At 38.8% G+C, this 20,802-nt stretch overlaps 1 protein-coding gene across 2 annotated transcripts in view; it reads left to right on the top strand.

The window, feature by feature from the left end:
- The window catches only part of GLRA2 (glycine receptor alpha 2), a 121,352-nt gene that overhangs the window by 47,110 nt on the left and 53,440 nt on the right, over positions 1-20,802 (top strand). For both annotated transcript variants that reach the window (XM_041472385.1, XM_041472386.1), the window contains exon 7: positions 456-670. In XM_041472385.1, coding sequence (XP_041328319.1) covers positions 456-670 — 215 coding nt within the window. The remainder of the gene's footprint in view (positions 1-455; positions 671-20,802) is intronic.

Genomic DNA, 20,802 nt, shown 5'->3' on the forward strand with positions numbered 1-20,802 from the left:
ATCCACAGACAGAGGCAAATGACGTTGTCAGAATGAGGATTGTGATCTACCCTGGGACTGTAAGAGCAGTAGGTTACAATTTGTCTGCTCAAACACAATTGCTTAATCTCATGCCTCTAAAAGACCAAAATGCTGTCCCCTTTACTTGACATTATATTTGACTAAAGTAAAAGCTCACTGAATGCTGAGAAAAGAAACATTACATTGCATTTTCTGGAGGTGAAACAATTGTGATAATATTAATTTTCTCAGTTGATATGAAGAACTGGGCACAGTATACTTCAGTGGTCCCATGCTTCCCCCAAGATAGTATGCAACAAGTGGCTGACTAGTGTTTGTGTATCAGGATTTGCTTACAGTATTAGGTTAGGAAACAGGTCACACATCTAACTTATGTTCAGCAAACAAGATAAAAATGTGCAAAAAGCATTTATGAAAGTAATTTCATGTTCTAGGAAAGTTTACATGCATTGAAGTCAAGTTTCATTTGGAGCGTCAGATGGGATACTATTTAATCCAGATGTACATTCCTAGCCTGCTGATTGTCATTTTATCCTGGGTTTCTTTCTGGATCAACATGGATGCTGCTCCAGCCAGAGTTGCACTGGGCATCACTACAGTTTTGACAATGACCACACAAAGCTCAGGATCGAGAGCTTCCCTCCCAAAAGTAAGGAAATAATTTTATACCATGAATTTGCTCTTAATAAGAAATGTTTGTGCTACCCTTTTAAATTTCAGGAAGATCTGTGTAAATATGCATCTGATAAGGATAGATGAGAAAGTGGTAACAGTGCGATGTTAAATTTGCAATACCCTTCCTTGCATTTGAATTAAGGAATGTTTTTCCTGTTTTGGTGGATGGCTGAATAGTTCAGCAGTATGAATTTTTAATGAGTTTCTACTGGTTTTGATACTTATTTTTGAGTGTTTAGAAACCAGATTTTATGAGGTATTTAGATATCTTACTGGATTTCTTTCAGACTGGGGACTTTAAAAACACTAGACTGTTAGACTGTCATATATCTTGATGTTTCTAGATATGGCACTTAGTCCAATGAATATATAAATATATACCCCAGAAATGTATATATAAAATACATGTATGTAACATATATGCAACTAAAAGATTTCTTTGGTGAAACTTTTTAGTGTGGAACTGCTGGTGTCTTTGTTTAACAGCAGAATTTTTCCATATTCCACTCATTCTGGTGTCATCTGAAGACCTTCATCCTATCTATGCACAAAAATATCCTCTCATTCAAATTTTGTGGTCTTTTTAATCCTGGCCAGATGCTGTAGATGAATTTACAGATTACAGACTGGATTCTCTGTGTAGTCAGGCTGACAGCTCTTTTCAGCACAGGCACAGCCCAAATGCTTCTGATAATAGCATTCCCAGCATAATTTAATGTGCAAGCTCAGGTTTTATACAATTTTCTGGAAGGGAGCTCAGAGGTGGGTAGGTTTGCAATAGTCTAAGGAATTATGAGATACACTCCCTGAAGAGTCCTTTTCCAGCAGTCCGGTATCAAAGGGACTGGGATCATAGTATCAATGAAAAGCACAAATTTTGAGTGTTTGTTGTTCATGATCCATTCCAAGAAAGCAGGCTCTATATTGCGGTGCTTCACCCTCAGTATCACATTTAGTCTCATTCCAAATATGCAAGTTGTTCAAGTGGAGGGAAACTTCAAAAATATAGGGAAACTCAAAACGTGCACGGATTGTCTTACTTCTTTGTTAGTAAAGAGAAAGTATCACTTAAAAATCTGGTGAGTACATTTAGTTCAGCTTCCCTTATTCACTTGGAGAGAAGCATCATTTTCCATGCAAACTGAAAGCCTCTCATATATTAACTCAGAGTTTCAAATTGAAAATTTATTAAGTGTTCCTTCAGACAATTCAGTCCATATTACCAGTGAACATTCTGAAAAGAATTTCTGAAAAAATAATCTTGACAAGAAGCATATAGGCTCTTTAAATAGCAAGTTCGGAGTTGCTGAAGACTGTGTCTAGATGGCACAACATGAATCCATGTGAAATATTCCAAGTTTATTATAAATTATCTGGCTTGAGAAGTATAGATAATAGAATCACTGTAGTGGAGATTCCCACCCACATTTCCTCCTGGGCAAACAAGCCCTGACAAAAGGCTCTGCAGTGTTGGTGTGCCCCAAATGCTTTAGAAGGTGTTTTCCTCATAGGCCTTTGATCCAGCTGAAATGTTTTCCCTTTTGCATCCTGTTGTGTTTGAGTAGAGAAGTATTTGCTCAGTGGAAGAATGAGAAGATGCAAAATATGTTGACCGTGATATGTTGATTATTGGAGAGGTTCTTCTCCAGCCTCAGGATTAAATACATTTATCTCATCAGCTGTCAGAGAATGGTGGTGCTCTGCCCATACTCCATCTTCTGCTGTGTTCCTTTGCCAGAAAACAGGCACTAAGAAAAGTATCTCACCAGAAAGCCCAGTACACATTTCAGTCAGGCTGTTGTATTTTTCCTGTGTAATTCAGCTGGGCTCTATTTTATAGCTTTGATCTCTATATGTTAGTTAATCCCTGTGGGGGCTTTTGAAGGTGTGTCACTTGACTTAAAAATGTGATTCTAAGTAAATGCCAGCATTCCAGCCAGCTGACTCCCACCTTGGATGATTCAGGTGCTTGGAGAAACATGGGCTCCATTCAGGTCCTGAATCACCACTACCTGATTCCTTATACATAGAAACAAGATTTTCTTGCTATTGCTGTTCCAGGCATTTAGCTGTTTTAAAACCCCATCTGTAACTTAATATGAAAATTGTATTTATTAATAAAATCTGTCCAGCGGAAATGCACCTAGAAATAAAAATATGAAAAGAATTGAATCAAAACAGTATCAGACCTGAAGCCTCAAAATCTCTGTTTAAAAATAATGGTTTTCTAAGCCCTGTCTACATATTGCCAAGACACAGAAAGTTAGGCTGCCAATGAAACATCCATTTAAATGTTGCTCCTAGCATGAATGTCTAACAGAATAAGATATTTCAGGAGGGTTTGGTTTTTTTTTGCAAGAATACTGAAAAACACAGATGCAACTTCGCTTTGTGAAAGCAGCCTAGGATTGAATACAATATAATTTCCCCATCCTTCTTTGTGTCCTGTACTTATTAATATAGATTTATGCAATTTAACTTTAATTTACCCAGTTTCAAGGCAAGAGTTTATTTCCATTCTTCTCTATTTTAATAGAGCTTTACCACAGAAAACGACAAAGTATCACAACTTGCCAACTTTAATGGGAATAATTTCTTTACCTAAGAAAGACAAAGAAAAGTTGTGATAAGATTCCTTAGGGTTTTTGTCTGTTTCCAAGTCACTATCTAAATGACTAAAGTGTTACTGTTTAGAAGCAATTACCTACATATTGTTCTCAACCCTGGTGTAAGATAACACAACAATGTTCTGTTGCTTAAAATCACTATTTTCCATATTAATGACTAACATTAATTTCCATACACTGATTTCATAATAGTAGGTCATGGCCACACAGACATTAGGCACTCAGCTGTTGAAAATTAACCATAAGATTGAGATTGCTGAAAAGAAAAGAAAGGAAAAGAAAGGAAATGAAATTAATTCAATCTGAATCTCATATTCGCTGCATATAAGAGAATTATCTAGAATGTACACTTCTAAATTAAATATATTTCTTTGGTAAATTCTGTAGTATTTCTGTGGGATTATTATATTTGGAGTATTTTGTAATGCTTTAATATGGGGTGAAATTCTAAGAAATATTTACCATGGAGCCATTCACTTTTAAAGTGATGAAATTATTTTGTGTATGTTACAGAGAACTTGTGAGGGGTCCTGTAATGTAGAATTGTCCTGTGTTAGGGGGTGGTAAAGAACTGATCCAGAAAGCTGGGATGGAATTCCCTACTTCAAGTTTGACTAATCCATCACTGGGATGCCCAGGAATGGTGATCCAAAATAGCAGGATTTCTATGATAATTTCCTCTTCCCACATGTTCATATGTATAAGTCTTACCCACATCTGATACTCTTATGTCTGAATTCCCTGGTCACGTCATCACTTTCCACTTAGAGACTCCATCTGGGTAATGTTTGTGCACCCAGCTGCACCGGTGGCTCTTGCTGATCAGCCAGCTGAGCAGAGGTCCTGAGCTCCAGCTGGGCCAACACTGCGACCACACAGCCACAGAGAAATCTCCAGGTAACCCTGAGCCTGCTGTGCGAGTCCTGGGCATGGGCCAGGGACATTCCCTGCGCCTGGGCTGTGCTGGGCTTTACCTCTGCAGAGGAGCTCCGGGGTGCACCAGTTGTGAACCTGGCTGACTGTACAGCCAGGCAGGGCCCTGCTTGTCCTCTGGAAGCACCAGTCCCACGGACCCAGAGGGCACCACGTATCCATCAAAACAGGGACTGAGCGTTGTCTGGGCACCACCAGGGACACCAGGACATCTGACTTGACTTACAGTCTCAGGTGTGTGTGAGCTGGGGGAGTAAAGCGGGGGGAATTCAAGGGCCAGTAGTGCAGAATTGTTAAGAAGTGTTACAAAACAGTTATTTTCTTCAGAGCTTTGAAGCACCATTTGCTTGCTGTTCTTTTTACTTGTAAATGGCTCTCCTGTTGAATCAACAGAATAAAAAGTTTGAAAGGATTTTCAAAAGAAGCATTTGAAAGAATAATGAGTTCTCTGCTGTGCTAGTTGTGTATTTTTCAGACTGCTTTCTTCTTAAAACACTTACATAAACCAAACCTTAGCAACAACAGTCCAAGAAAATGAGTTACTTTTAATGCCATAAAGCAAAACATTTCAGGATATTTTAAGTCAAGTGATGGCAACTGTATTTTACACAGTTGCATAGTATTCATATTGTGTTGCTTTAATGCACAGTGCTTAATGAATGCACTTTCTGTCCCTGGGGAACAATCTGTGCAGAAAAAAGTCTCATTCAAAGCTCACCAAAACTTCTGGGAGTCCTTTCATTCACTTCATTTTGCTTTAAATCACTCCATATATTACCAAATGGAATAAAAGCATAGGTACAGAGACTTGAAAAACCAAAGCCAAAGAAGTCTATCCCCTTTGGCAGTAAATGACTGTTTTTATGTGTCATCCGCTATCCCCCGCATATTTGGAGACTTTTACAGATTCTTTGACTTCTGGCAGGCCAGTTTTCTTTTTTTGAATGTCAGAAGCTATCAAGTAAAGAAGATACAAGAATATGGCACTTCTGATTGATTTTTTTTTTTTAATTAAGGTTAAAATGATACCATAATAAGAGGGGAAAAAAAATAAATGAGGAGAAATACCAATCAGGACAAAGGAATAGATGCTATTATCAGTGATGATTTTGTTCTGTTTTGTGTACATTTGCTTTCATAGGAAGTAGGGCACCAAAGGTGATTGCTTACTGTTTCATTAGCAAAGCACAGAGATGATACATTCTGGTGCAGCATGATGGTAAAAAAGCAATAATGAAGTAATTTGGAATGGAAGCAAATTTTTGACGAATTACTTTTAGTCTAGTCTCCGGATCTGAAGAGGAAATGTGGAAGTAATTTGGCAATCATGAGATTTGTTAATTGGCACTTGGATTATGTGGGTGTCTGAGCATTTTATACACTGCTTAAGTGATTAAGACAACCCAATTGTTATAAGCTGTTTACAAATTCCTGCTGGAGTCCTAATGGTCCTAAACCTTGATACTTTAATGTGTCTGGTCTACATCACATATTTATGTATCCTGATAATGTTACTGTAAACAAATTTCAACTTTCAGTTTAAAAAAAATTATTCAGGACCCTCGAGTATTTTACTGGTTGTCAATTTTCTGAAAGAGTGAAAGAGGGTACCCTGTCCAAACTCTTGGGCAGTCAGGCTGCTTTGTCAGGTAACCATGAGGAGCTACTCTTCAGTCATGTGCCTGCATGGAAATGTTTTAGTTTTGTTAATTTCCAGCATTCTTATATAACTTTTCTGTTCACATTGTAGTTTTGACATACAACATATATTCCTTCTTACTAATATTAAGAGATCTTGAAACCTACCTTAACTCTTTTTTTGGGAGGTTGACAAAGATAAGTAAAACTAATTTTTGTATTGAGACAATATTTTCAATATCCATTGGTGTATTCCATACAGTATTTGAATCTGGATATAGAAATCTGTTCTACTCTGTATGATGAAGGAAATCATACCGACTGAACCTAATTTTCAACAAAAAAGTTCCAAAAGTAAAAAAGCCTTTAAGTAAGTGGACATTTGTTTGCATACTGTGACTTATTGAAACAATTAAATGGGTAAAAACTGATTGGCACTAAATAGAGACTTTTGTGTGCAAATAAAAATCCTACAAAATGCTAGGAAAAAAATTATTCCTGACAAGTAGTTTATAAGTACCTACTCATAGTTCAGGAAAGGTGTTTTCTGGTTCTGCTCTACAGATGTTCATATGTCATTTCTTTATTCTTATTTTGTCTCCCTTTAAGCATGTTTTCTCAATAGAGGTTTTGAAGCAGGATATTATGTATGTGCTTGAGGGCAGGAGTTTGTTAGAATGGCAGTGGGAGACGTGGTGCATACATCAGATGATACGTGGAGTACCAGAGAGAACTTTCCAGCCTCTTAAAATATTTATAGCACTGTGGCCATGTTAGTGCCAGCTTGAAAATACATCCTTGTCCCCACTTAAAAGAATCTGTGGTGCCCAGAAACTTCTCTGCTACTTCCAGGTACAGCAGCTGGTCTTGTTAAAGACACCTTGTTTTTTTGAAAATTTTGCACTTTTGAGACCCAGGTAGGTTCTTACAGAGCTAGCCTGTGCAGTTACAACTTCACTGGGAGCAGAAATCTCAATTAAAATGATGTTGGATGATCTTTGACACAGTTCACATGCTGCGATCATGCATCCATAATAGGAAGAATTCTTTTTCTTCCATTCCACAGCTGTTTCTAGCTGTATAAAACTGAAGTATTCAGTATTCTGCATAGGCAAGAAGACAAAACCCAGCAGAACCCATGCTACTTGTAAGAAAAGCAGCAGGAAGAACAATATACAAGTTAAAATACAGCACCTAAATCTGATGCTAGAAATTGTCACATTATTCTGTGGAGTTTGGCTGTGGGTATGTGGTACCCTGGATATTCTTTGGGTCTTACAATGATGTAATGTGTGGGTTCTAGAGTTTCCCTCTGTCCTTCATTCTGTGCAAAACTGACTGATGAGATATGACTGCTGTTGTTGTCTGATTGATACCAATACCTTAGGATCTACAGCAGATTCTACTCTATGGAAGTGAAAAATGAATGACTGAGTAAATCAGTCACCTTTTCCGCTGTACTCATCTAAACTTCAAAGTTTACTTTTCACTATAGTGAAGATGGTGGTATTTACTGTACAACAAAAGCAGTAGTTGCTGTCATGTGTGACAGCTAAAAATATGCAATAAGATGTGTCTGAATACCTCTGGGATGTAGCTTGAGTACTCCTGGCACTTCCTCAGCAGGTTTCATAATGCATTCATCTGGGAGGGCTGGCATTCAGCAGAGCCTATTTTGAGCATCAAAGAAGGGTTGAAGTTATTGTGCACACCAGTCTGCTGATTGTTTCATAACCCTGGCACGATACTGGAGCCTTCAGCTTCATTGTCACACCCTTCAGGATTTTCTGGTGGCTTTTAGTGTCTCTCTGAGGAGTGCCTTCTGCTGCTCTTTCACAGACATAAGCACTGCAAACTCACTCTGAAGCAATGACTTGCTCTGTTGTGGCTCATGCGTTTCAAGTAATTGCAAGACTTGACTCTATTAGATCATCTAGAACTATTACTTATGAATATATTCTGTTAATATTTCATTTGAAATAATGTTGATGGGACCCCCTGGAGTCTGTGAAAACCGTTTTCATTTGCAGTTTACCTCAAGGCTGCTGCCTTCCAGTCTGCATATCAGTGCTCACTGCACGTGGCTGCTGAAGCAGCTGGGCCATTGACATCTTACTCCCAAAAGCTGAGTGACAATGGAGACATTTGAATTCTGTTACTTGAATGACAGATCTTTCTTTTCCCTTTGGGAAACATTTTCATGGGAAAAAAGAATTACTTGTTGATATTGATACCTAAAAGTATTAATTCTGTCTTCTCACCCACTTCCCTGCAAGGAAGAGAGAGGAAGACAATTTACTTTTTCATGGATGCATCAAACAAACTTCGCAGGAGCAGGAACTAAATGACCCAGTGTGTCTTGTTTTTACATAAAATATCTGTGTTATGACAAAACTACAACTTTAATTCACCAATAGTGTGGCACAATAGTCTTTGCTGAATTAAGATCAGCTTTGGAAATGAAACAATTCTAAACTAGGTGTTACCAAGAAAATGATATAATTTTGGTTTTTAAGGCATGCATTCTAGGATGTGTCCTTATTCACAAACCCTTGTCTTAAAGTTTTAAACCGTTATGAAATAGTGTATTTTTCTTCTTATTTCCTCTTCCTAGAAGCTTGGGGTTAATTGAGATATCTTGTCTCAAAGAAAAGGGAGCATGAGAATAAAAAGCTTTGATCCTCAGTAGCTCCTATCTGGTGTTAGGCTGCCCTGCCTGTGGAAACAGACATGGTGTGCTGTCTTCCCTCATTCCACCAAAGGTTAAGGCTCTGGAGAACAGAGCCAGAGCTTTCAGTACATCTAGAGAGGAACATAATGAGTCAGTCACAGCAGAAAGTGTAAGTTAAGAAAAAGGGAGAATACATAACAAATGTTGCTCAGCTCAGTGATTCACAGAAAAGATAGTACAATTATGTCACAAATAGTTATTGATAATGACACTTATAAGGAGAATATATCAATATTTGCCACTTATTGGAGAAACCTTTCTGTATACTGATAAACTAAAAATTGCTTTTAATTACTTCATTGATGCAAAGTATTGCATTTTCTGTCTCTTTCCTGCAGAAGGGCATTTTCCTTTGTGTGTCTAATAGCAATTGGAACAACATATTGATTGGTTTGCACTAAAATTTTGTTAACAGTTTTACTGTTTAAATTTATCTGTGGTCCTGAGGCACTGATGTCCATCCATTTCTTAAGGGATGATCAACTTGAAATCATCACTTAATTTCTGAGGGAACCATATTAGATTGGTGACAGACTGCAATGAGAGTAGCACCCTCCTGGACCACACCACACTTTATGCTTGAGTGTGCTCTGCTCATAAAAAAATTACTTAAAAACACTTTGATTTTCCATAGAACTGACAAAGAAAATATGAAAAATTAAGAAAGTGAAGCAGCCGAAATGTCAGGATTATAATAAAAGCTCTTTAGAGTTAGACACTCTGTTCTGTTTCTTTTTCTAATTCAAATAATAAAGACACTCACTTGCTTTTTAAAGGAAGCTGTAGTTGTCTGACAGGATCTATTTTATGAGTTTGTTGGCTGCATTTTGCTGTCTCCTGAACATTCTAGCACAAACAGAATCTGCTCAGAATGAAAACAAAATCCTGTCACTGGGAATGATGTGACTTAAAGCATTCAGATGCTCAGCCTTTACTGCTGCCCTTATTTTTGCCAGGGCTCCCCAAAGTCAAGGATGACAGGGTTATGTTATGAAAATAGCATAGATCAACTCATTTATATATCTATGCCTGGATATGAAAAAAACTCCATCCCAACACTGGTTTTATGTATCTCAAAAAGGATAAAATACCACTCTAGGAAGAAATGTGGTGGGGTTTTTTTTGTTTGGTTTTTTTTTTGTTTGTTTGTTTGGTTTTTTTTTGTTTTTTTTTTTTTTTTTTTTTTTTTTTTGTTTGTTTTTTTGGTTTTTTTTTGTTTTTTTTTTTTTTTGATATCTTTTCTTTATCTACCCCATCTAGTGAGAGGGAAGAAAAACACATAATTATTCTCTTAATGGTTAATTATTCCCTCTGAAGCTGGTTCATTTCTCATGTTTTAGGAATGGTGTTGTGTTGATTTTAACTGTGTATTCTTGGGGATTTTTGGTAAATGAGACTTTTTTTTCCTAGCAATTTTCCAGTGCCCCGTTAGGATCAGGATAAACACTGCATTGCTCATGGTAGAAGTGTTATGTGTGAGCTGCACAGCTGGAACAGACTGGGACAGTCTGCATTGACTGGAACAGCAAACAGATGTTTCACAAGTTAAAAAAATGTGTACTACACATCCTTCCAGGAAAGACCTGTAGCCTGGCAAATGATGTCAGGGTGAATTGTTCAAAGGTAAAATTCTCTTGGTGAGTGCAGTTATAAGAGTGGATTAGCTTCTTACATTAATGAGGTTTCAGTAAAAGCTTTTCCCAAATTGAAAGACATATCTCATTAAAGGCTGTGCATTGCCTGAATATGGGAACTGCGCTTCATGGCAGTTCATCTGGCCAGTTTCATTCATGATTTCTGTGATTAGACAGACTTCCTCCAGATGTACTTCCCTCTTTGTTAAAGCAAGGTGTTTTCTATAGCAGCTGTTGTCCACAGCAGAGTTCAAAATCATCTTACCCAGCTCCTCTGTCTGCCATCTGTGAAAGAGACTTTTAAAATACACCCTTGGCACTACTAGCTGCTGTTCTCATTGTGATTTTTTTTTCAATTTATACTCTTTTGAGATGCTCTTCTAAAGAAAAGGCAAGTGAAAAATACCCTGAAGAGAGAATGAAAGAGAATTTTCAGATATGCTATCTTCAGCTAAAAATGAATTCTGCAGTTTATAGCTAAAATCAAACAAATAGTTCTTCCTTTCTCCTCTTTGTGTAGTACACATTGTATAAGATCTGTGCTCCAGCAGTGACAAACACTTTATGTGGGGTCAGGCATTTTCTCTGAGGAACTGCTTTTTGTAAAACATATCCCTTTGTTGGAGCTATGAAAAGGATATTTTAGCATAATATTTTCATTTGTTGGAAAAATTCCCCAAATAATTTCTGTTGACTTCCAGCCACCACTGTCAGATTTCTTCAAAACATCTTTATTATTATTATCATTATTGAAATGCCTCAATACCTGGAAATCAAAATTTTAACCAGTTTAAAAATATCTGAAAGGCTTGACATGAAAAAGGAAATTATAGAAATTATTCAATTAACATTATTTAAAACCCCCAACTTTGTGGTTTGTGACTTTTTTTGCATTTTCATTTTTTATTCTAATTTTGGATACATTTCTGAAATGTCAAAAATCTTGAGGGAAGGGAAAAAACTGCATCCTACTCAGATCTAATATTTACTCAGATACTGGTAGGTGCTTTTCAAGCATGAATAATACTAAGGGTTCAGAGAAAAACTGCTCTAATTAAAAAGTTACCACACGAGATCAAGCTCAGGCACACAAACGCTGAGAAGAAGAGAATAAAATCAAACTGCCTCACATTGAGCTCCAGCCATGCTCTTTGTAGCCAGCATATGAAGCTTCAAGTTACTGGGGCATAGTTTGGACTGTTTGAATTCTGATGTGGCTTAGTGACTTGTAGAAATAATTTTCCAGCTCCAGAAGGGCCAATGTGATTTTCCAGGATAACACTAGTTTTTTGCATCCTATTTCTGCTACAGTTGTGTTTTATAGATATTCTGTATTCAGCTTCAGCTTGTCTTGAAAGTGTGCAGTCTTCTTTTGTAAATGGAATTTGGAATTTTATTTCAATAACTACCTGGGCACACTCTTAAAGGAAAGTGTTTTTAAAGAGAGGATTCTCTGGCTTTACCCTCCAGCCAGTGTTCCTTGCTATGCAATTCTTATTTGGTCTCCAAATGCTGTTCAGACCCACTGTCTTCTCATCCAGGAAATCCTATGATGAAACCAAGCGACCTTCTGAACTTTTTTTTGTTGTTTGTAAACTACAAATTGAGCTTCTTTTGTCTCTCACTCATTCAATGTCTTTGTCAGCCTTCAGTCTTGCATCTTTCTCACTGTGCCAATATAATCTTTTAAAATACAGTAACCACAAGTACGCTACTGTGGAAACTCTTGATAATAGCTTCCTTCTTCCTGCTCCTCCTCCTTTGTTCTGTTTATAGTCTCAGTAGTCATATTCATCTTTTCCCCACAGCTTTCCAGAGCTGATACTCCATTGCCAGTCCCTTTCTGTTCCTCTTGAAATAAAAACGGAAAAGTTTCATTAAAATGAGTGGTAACTTAGAAGGAGTATCAGACAGGGTTGTGAAAACGGTAGTTTATATTCATTTTAGCCACTTAAGTAGCGGTAGAGTCTTGGGCAGCTGGGAAAAGTGTGATTGCCTGCAAGCCTCCCAGGTTCCAGCCAGACAAACAAGTGGTGATTTGGGTGTATGGGAGAGGTGAAGTCAGAATTTTTAAGAACTCTTTATATCATCAAATGGGAACAATGTGGATTGGTATGGTACATGTAAATTTATGAGTTTCTTTAATTATAAGACAGAAAAGTTCCAGTGACAGCATTAGTCTGAGAGAGAAAAAGCTCTTCATGAACAAAGTGGATAGGCAATAATTTCTAACACCAATTGAAGTGAATAAGACAATGTTAAAATAGTAAAAATTTCAAAATGTAGAACTCCTTTTGGGTTAGGGGAACTGTACCAATGTAAAAAGTCACTTGTTCAGCTATGCAAGATAAAAAAGAAAAAATAAAAAACTGTTTAACAGATGGGGCAGGGTGAAGAGAGGAAGAAATATATAACAAGACTTTTAATAGTTTACAATCCACTAATGATGTATGTCACTGGTGATGTTGAGGCCACACATCCAATCTTGTGTTCAGTTTTGGGCCCCTTGCTACAAGAAAGATGCTGAGGTGCTGCAGCATGCCTGGAAAAAGAGCTGGGGAAAGGTCTGGAGCACAAGTCTGATGTGGAGCAGCCGAGGGAGCTGGGGGTGTTTAATCTGGAGAAAAGGAGGCTGAGCTGGGACCTTATTGCTGCCTGAAAGGAGGCTGCAGCCAGGTGGGTCAGCCTCTTTACCCAGGGGACAAGTGACAGGACAAGAGGAAATGATCACAAGGTGCACCAAGGGAGGTTTAGATGAGATATCAGGAAAGATTTTTTTCACAGAAAGGGTTGAAAAGCTTTGGGACAGACTGTCCAGGAAGAGGTCGAGTCACCAACCCTGGAAGTGTTCAAAAAACGTGTGGATGTGGCACTTGAGAACATGTTTTAATAGTGAATATGGTGTGGTGCTGCACTGAAAGTTTGACTTGATGATCTTAAAGGTCTTTTCCAGCCTTAACAACTTCATGATTCTATGATTCTAAACATGCACTGAAAACATGAATGTGTAGCTCTGTGTAATTATGAATAGAGGGAAATTTTTCAGCTGTGGTTTGTAATAGCAGACTGAAGAAAAATAGCCCAAAATGGAAAGAAATTGTGTTCTATTTGCATTTGCATTTCTGAAGTTGTTCAGAGAAAGCCAGAGAAATTTTTGCTATTTTTACTTGCAATGGCTATTTTATTATCTGCATCTGTTTTTTTAGCAATAATTTTAAATCAGAAAGTAAACAACTGACTTGTAAACCTGAGTGAGATTCAGCTGTCAAAACTGAGGTGTCTGAAAGTCGTTTTGGACTGTCTTTCTAGCCACCTGAGAGAGGGAGGCACCTCCACTGCCAAACTCTTCTGACACTCACATAGGTATGTGGGGCAGGTTAGGTGACCTCTTGTTTCAAGTGTCAACCAGCAATGCCAGGCTGACCAGTCTGAAAGTCAGATGTCTGAAGCAGTGTGAGGTAAATCCCATCCCAAACATGCAATATGAAATGTACTAAAAAGCTCATCATAATACAGAAATATTCAAAATTTACTTTTTTTTTTTTCCCAGACAATTAGCTATACAAGAATTTTCTTACCTACATCTGCTGTTTGTGCGTGATTAAGCTCAAACCTGTTGTATTTAGGGAAAGAAATTAGTTTTTTCCTTCTCACTCTTATTCACATGCCATGCCAACAGGGATTAGAAGAAATTAATTGTAGATGAGGTGGGATCCAAACTCTTGTTTCATTTCACCCTGTTACACGTTTGTTAATCTTAAAGACAAATAGGTTACAGGAGGTGACTCTAAGACCTGCTCAGAGGCAGTGAGGCTGCCCACAGGGCATAATTCTGTCTCCAGTTCCAGTTTTCTAGGCAAAGAGCTGCAACTGTGCTATCACAAAGACTCAGTTTGACTCTTGGAGCTGTAAATTAGAAAAGAAAATTGAATACATACAAAGTAAAAATAATTCAAACATGTGACTTCGCAGTGGATTAAAAAATCAATTCTCAACATAAACTGGCATTCTAGGAGGAAATCAGAGGCTGATATTAGTGGTTTCTTCAATGCATGCATTCCTAGATAAAAATGATTTAAGCATTTCAAGAAGGGATTGTCATCCACTAAACTTATAAAATCCTCCTGCTTATAAAATGGTCACATTTCATACTGACTGGAGCAAATATTGGTTTTCTTACATCATTTAAAGTTATGTACCAGTGTCATTTTTACATTTATGCATAGATCTGCCATGCATTGAGCATTTATGTGATGTTCTGTGAGAGCTGTGGGTTGCACTTATTCACATGGTGGATGTCACTGTGGTTATGCACGTTTGAAGGAGGGAGAGGCAAATGCAAGTCTCTGACTTAGGAGTTATCTTTCCCTCTGTGATAAATATTGTGTCCAATATACAATTTTAGAGCTTCTTGCTCACTGGGGTCATGTTTTATTTGCTATTTTTTGTGTAAATGCATGTAGAGGTCAGTACGTGAGCAAGGTTACAAGTGTGTCTCAGAATCTAATATAAAGTATTTAATTGAGTCCTTTGCTCTAGTGTGCCAACAGGCTGCATGGGGAGATTCTACAATCTGTCAGAAAATGAAAAGCTGAGCTTTGCTGGTTAAGTTCTGCAGTATTTTGTGTGGATCTGTGGATTTTTCATATGCATGGAGCAAGCACACACCATAAAACTGAGATCTGCTTTTCAGAGTGAGGCTAAATCTTCAGTTCCTTTAAAATGACACAAAACCTCTGACTAATTTACCAATTGGAGATCTTGAGTATATTTATTTTTAGTGGATTTTTTTTTCTTTAATTAAATCAACATTCTGCAGATAAGTGTCTTCTTTAAATGCAAAATTTAGGGATCCCACAAATAACCCAGGAGAACAAAGAGCTAAACCCAGAAAACATGTGGTAGTCCTTCTTTATTGGATGATTTTGATTTGTTCCAAATTTGAAAGCTGACACCTATGTGTTGTTGTGTGTGCTCTTGCTAGTTCCAGTGCTCCATTAGACAGAATCTGCTGTTAATATTTCAACACTATTGTCTTAACCATTTTTTGTGATTTACCATCTCCTTGTGCTGTCTCTTGGTCACTTCTAAATCTAGGATCCCAAAACAGCAGGAAGTTTTGCTGATTAAGGAAAACAGATCTGTGAAACCACAGCTAGTTCCCAATATGCTGTTCTTGTGAAAAATGTTTTCTTTTATTTTATTCTACTAGATAATCTCCAGTGCAAGGGTTTAGCTCTAAAACTAACAGTGGTCACATTACACCTTATTTTTCATGTGCAAATATTTAAATTTTCAGGTGTCATTGTTTATACATGAATTTGGTGATGAAGGCAGAATATTTTGTAATTCAGACTCGCAAAAAATGGATTGAAATGCAAGAATTCTGTGAAGAGATTAAACCAGAAGTGAAATTACATTTTATCTAACAAACAAGCACATACTTTGCCAACTGCAGAAAGCATTCCCCTCCTCTGAGAATTTTATCAAGGCTATTGTGCTTGTTCAACAATTCTGCTTACTGCTACATCACAAAAAGCCTTTAACTATTTCACCATTGCTACCAATGCCCAGCAATAATAGCAGATAAGAGCACTGCAACTGGGACTTCAGTGTTAGAATAAAACTGAAGGAAAGTAATTATCCTGCATCCTTTTTGCTTTTAACTGTCATTTCTAGTTCTGGGAAATTGGGTGAAAATCTGCCATTTGGTGGTTTAATAGAAAACCAAAGCTGAAATGGGGGAAAAAAAGGTACAAAGCAATCTGTTGTACTGTACATGTCAGTTTTAAAAATGAACCTGAAGTGAACATATTTATACAAGTGTTTTCAAACAGCCCCACATCATTCCCCCTCCTATCTCTCTTCCCCTCCACATAAGCACACTCCATCCAGAGTTGCCAGGATACTGTGAGAGAGGCTCATTTTGCAGGGCTCCAGCTGTTCCCAGGCACAGAACTGGGACTGCTGTGGAGAGGGTTCCCTTTGTGGTGTTTCCATGTTGTGTTGGCAGGCTCAGGAGATGTGTGTGAGAAGCACCTCCCCAAGCACTCTCAGGGTGAGGCACATCAATACAGGAGAGTCCTGGAGCACATCCTTCTGGAGATTGGCTCCTTCCGTGTCCTTCATGGAACATGAAATGTATCTTTGGCATTTGTCTCAGATAAGCTTCACTGACCTGGAGACTACCTAGCATTCATGGCTCTTGGAGGAGCAAAAAGAAGGTGATGATATCAACACTCTTTACTCCCAGCAGTGCACAGAGTTCCAAGTGATGCTGTGGACTCAGTCACGGAGCCAAGCACCAGACCTGTCTGGTGGCAAATATGGATTTTGATCTTACTGGCTGGGTTTTTTTTCAGCACGATCTTATTTTTTTTATTTGAAAAAAGTCCAGTTCAGAAAACTTTCCTTGGGACAGGATGCTGTTCTATGATCCAAGAGCAACTAGCAGAATGAAGCAGAAAACCAGGAAATAGGGATCTCTGAATCTGGTTTTACTCCAAGTATTTCCAATACAAAATTTTTATATTCAGAGTATTACACATGCATGCTCACGCTTCAGGAAATAGGTTCTAGAAATCAGTAAATCCCAGTTTTAGAAACTACAGGGGACAAGTTTAAAAAAAAAAGTTTATAGGGGACAGTTTTAGAAACTACAGGGGACAAGTTTATAGGGCACTCAAGGACTAGAGACATGCCATTTAAAAGGGACTAAACTAGTCTATGGGCAAGCCAGCTGTGAATGAGAATAGAAAGATAACTTTATGTCTTTATATAGCATTTTTATGACTAACACTTGTATAATCCCTTTTTTATGCAACCAGGGAAAATAGAACTACCTACTTCATAAGAGTAAAATTTGTACTTTTTGTGAAATGGTCCTGGATACTGTTTTACTCTCTGTTTTTTGCTGAGATTATAGGTCTCTTTTTTCACATTCTGTGTTGAAACCCTTTGACATTGTCCTGCCATTTTATACAGCAAAGCTTTGTGTGGCCTGATAGATTCATGCAGGTAGCTGCAATCAGTAAACACAGGCATCACTTATACAGACAAAATGAGCACAGGCACTGACACAAGGGATAAGAACGTTTTTCAAGTTTTCTTCCCTTTTTATTTGTCCTAAGATATGATCCAGAACTGAAATTCAGATGGCTAAATTGTTTTACAAAAATTTCACTTCTCTTTTCTCTACTTTGTGTTTTGAAAAGTGAAAGGAAGCTCCCCACCACAACCAGTTTGATGACGTTTGCTCAGCTGTCTCCAGTGTGCCGGCAATGCCCCAGCCCAGTGCCCGGCTTAGCTGCACTACTCCAACTTTGGACACGGTCAAGGGCAGCACAGTAAGAGCCAGTGGGAAACCACATTTATCTCCCAAGTCCTGTGCTTAAGGCTGACTTGCTTTGTGGCCCTCTAAGGTGTATGTGAACTCAGGGGACTATGACAGAACAAGTTATGAGTGAATCATGTAGATTATACCCTGCCAGTGTCCCCCTCAGCCTGCCCCACCTGGTCTGGTAGTAATATCACGTGGTCAGCATCAAGCAGAGAGTTTGCTTATAAGCCTCTAAAAAAGTGTGCCATGAGGCAAGGATTGATAGCATGATGTTTTTAAAGGCCCCCCCACATCATTACTTAATCCTTCCAAAGTCTGAGCTCTCTATGCTGTTTCAGCACCAGTGTCACCTCTGACCCGATAGTGACAGAGAGCTCCTGCTAAAGTCTTGGAAGAGGTGTTGGAGCCAGAATGTCTCCCCAGGCCTGTGGCATTCACATTCTCTGAAAAAATCCCTTCACCCAGGATTTTTCTCCTGGGAAGCTGAGAAGCCTCAGAGAAGAGGAAAACAATTCTGATCTCATTTGCTTCTCCTGTGTTGTGCTCGTGTGTGGAATGTGTTTGGAGATTGTTTACCCAAAGGTGATTGTTTCATTGGATTCTGGTGTGAGTTGTTTTCACTCATTGGCCAAGCGGGGCCAAGCTGTGTCGGGACTCTGGAAAGAGTCATGAGTTTTCATTATTATCTTTTCAGCATTGAGTAAGTATCTTTCCTGTATGCTTTAGTATCGTATAGTATAGTATTCTTTAACTTAATATAGTATAATAAAGTAATACATTAGCCTTCTGAGAACAGGGAGTCAGAGGCATCATTCCTCCCTGCCATGGGGGTCCCTGCAAGTACAATACAGGCCAGTGTGTGCTGTGAGCACTGTCAGGGAGGGGTGAGACACAGTCATGTCCCAGTCATGGCCAGCGATGCTTCAGATGTGTGAAAGATTTGGAATTAGCTTCTTGCTCTGCCTAGAGCTAAAGACAAGAAGCTGCTTCATGAAATGTGTTTCATTAAAAGTATGTTGTTATTTGTGTAGTAGTGAAAAACCTTGCCCTTTCCTTCTTTCTTTCTCCTTTCCCTGATCTTTTTGGACTGTTTCTATCTCCTTGAGTAGGCAGTAAATGGGAGGTAAGATGTTCAGCAGGTGCCTCTTTTTCTGCTACGCCTGGGCTTGCCCTGGTGGGAGGAGCCCTGAACTTCACTTTGAAAATGAGTGACCAGCTCTGTATGTTCCTTAAGTTCTGTCCTGGTTTCAGCTGGCCTAGAGTTATTTTTCTTCCTAGTAGCTGTTAAAATGCTGTGGTTTGGACTTAGTATGAGAATAATATTGATAACACGCTGATGGTGTAATTGTTGCTGAATAGTACTTACTGTAAGTCCAGGACGTTTTTAGTTTTGCGTGCTCTGACAGAGACCAGGTGCAAAAGAAACTGGGAGGAAGCTTGGCCAAGACAGGTGTTCTGAATGAGACAAAGGGATATTCAGTACCATACAATGCCATGCCTAGAATATAAACTGGAGGGAGTGGGCTGGAAGGTGCCAATCACTGTTTGGAGCCTTGATGGATGTCAGTCAGTGGGGGAGGAGCAGCTGTACTGTGCATCCCCTTTCTTTCCTGGGTTTTATTCCTCTTTCTCTTCCCCCTGTTCTCCTCTTCCTTCATTACTACTACTACTAATTATTATTATTAATTATAGCAGTAGTAGTGTTATTTTACTTTATGTCCATTATTAATCTGTTCTTATCTCAATTCATTACTTTTACCTCCTCCTGATTCTCCTCCACACCACAGCAGGGACTGGGGAGAGAGTGAGCAGCAAGAGTGAGCTGCATGGTACTTAGTTACTGGCTGGGTTAGCACATCTGTACCAGGCTCCGCGCCACAGAATGTTACTTGTGAGCTCCAAACCCACTCAAGTGAATAACACAATCACAAGCTGACACACAGCAGGGGAGCTGCCCTCTACTTCTCTGACCAACCTGCTATTGCATGTCTACTTAAAAAAAAAAGATATTGTTACTACTAGCACCTTACTACACCCTAGGGTTACCAAGACATCCTGTCCTGCAGAGAACTCCTGGTGGCATCCTCAGTTCTGAACCAATTGGTTTGCAAACTCATCTGCAATGCTCTCTCCTCGGTGAAGTGTGGGTTAATCCTGCCAGTGAGATGCAGGCTCCTGAGGGCTGTTTGGGGACTCCCTGGCAGACATCTCTTGGCATGCCTCTGTGGAGGCAGGAGAAGAGGTTTGGAGCACTCCCTGCTGTCTCCTGTGTGCTAGGACTCAGTCTTGCTTGAAAAGACCCAACACCAGGCTGAGGTCCCTGGTCCCCACTTCAGAGGCAGCCAAACAGGGTCTGGACAGAGAAGTTTGCTGGTGGATAAAGTGACGCAGTTCTCTGGAGACATTAATTCATTTCACTGTGGGTGTGTGCAAATGTGCTCTGCAGTTGGTGACCATATCTGTATATTCACAGGCATGGTTTAATTAATCCTCTTATGGACAGAACCTACCATGGCATTAAGAGAGCAAATATATTTAGCCTGTATAAGAAGTCAGTCCTGCCCACTCACATTAAATCCTTTAGAAGGCAACTTATCTCCTGCAGGTTAGCTAGGATGACACAGGAAAGTGAGGTTTAGATAATAGTAATTAAAATTTCTTGAGCAAAGGAAGTCTTGTGCAAAGGGACAAGAATAATTGATGACTTCACCTTTTAAAGAAAAAGAACAACTATTTTGCAATGTGCCAGTCCCTCTCCCTGCCCTCAGGGCAGAGGTCCTACTGCTTTTGATTGTGACTTTTATAAAGGTGTGAAAATAAGCCACATTAACTGCTGAGTTCCCATGGCTGACACTGGTAGAAGCAAATTGAAAGGACTAAGGCAGAAAAAACCTTGAGATAGGCAGGATTTTATATAAGAATTATGAACAGCATCTCTCACCTCTTCTTGTTTGCCAGACAGATTTATGCCTCTTCAAAATCATTAGGACAACAGCACATGTGAATTTTTAATAACTGTGGAAGTCTTAGAAAAAAATGAAAAGGAAAAGTGAGTTGCTGTTTACCCCCTCTCAAAGAAATTGCAAAATCCAACAGAATGTCTGCTGCTGATTTTCCTCTATATTCACAATTTAGGTATAGAAAAGCCCTGTATGAACACCGGAGTATTCTTTCCTGACTACAAGTAATGCTTTTGATGATCTT

This window comes from Pyrgilauda ruficollis, unplaced genomic scaffold (assembly GCF_017590135.1).
Source record: "Pyrgilauda ruficollis isolate IOZ18807 unplaced genomic scaffold, ASM1759013v1 scaffold29, whole genome shotgun sequence".
Taxonomy (NCBI): domain Eukaryota; kingdom Metazoa; phylum Chordata; class Aves; order Passeriformes; family Passeridae; genus Pyrgilauda; species Pyrgilauda ruficollis.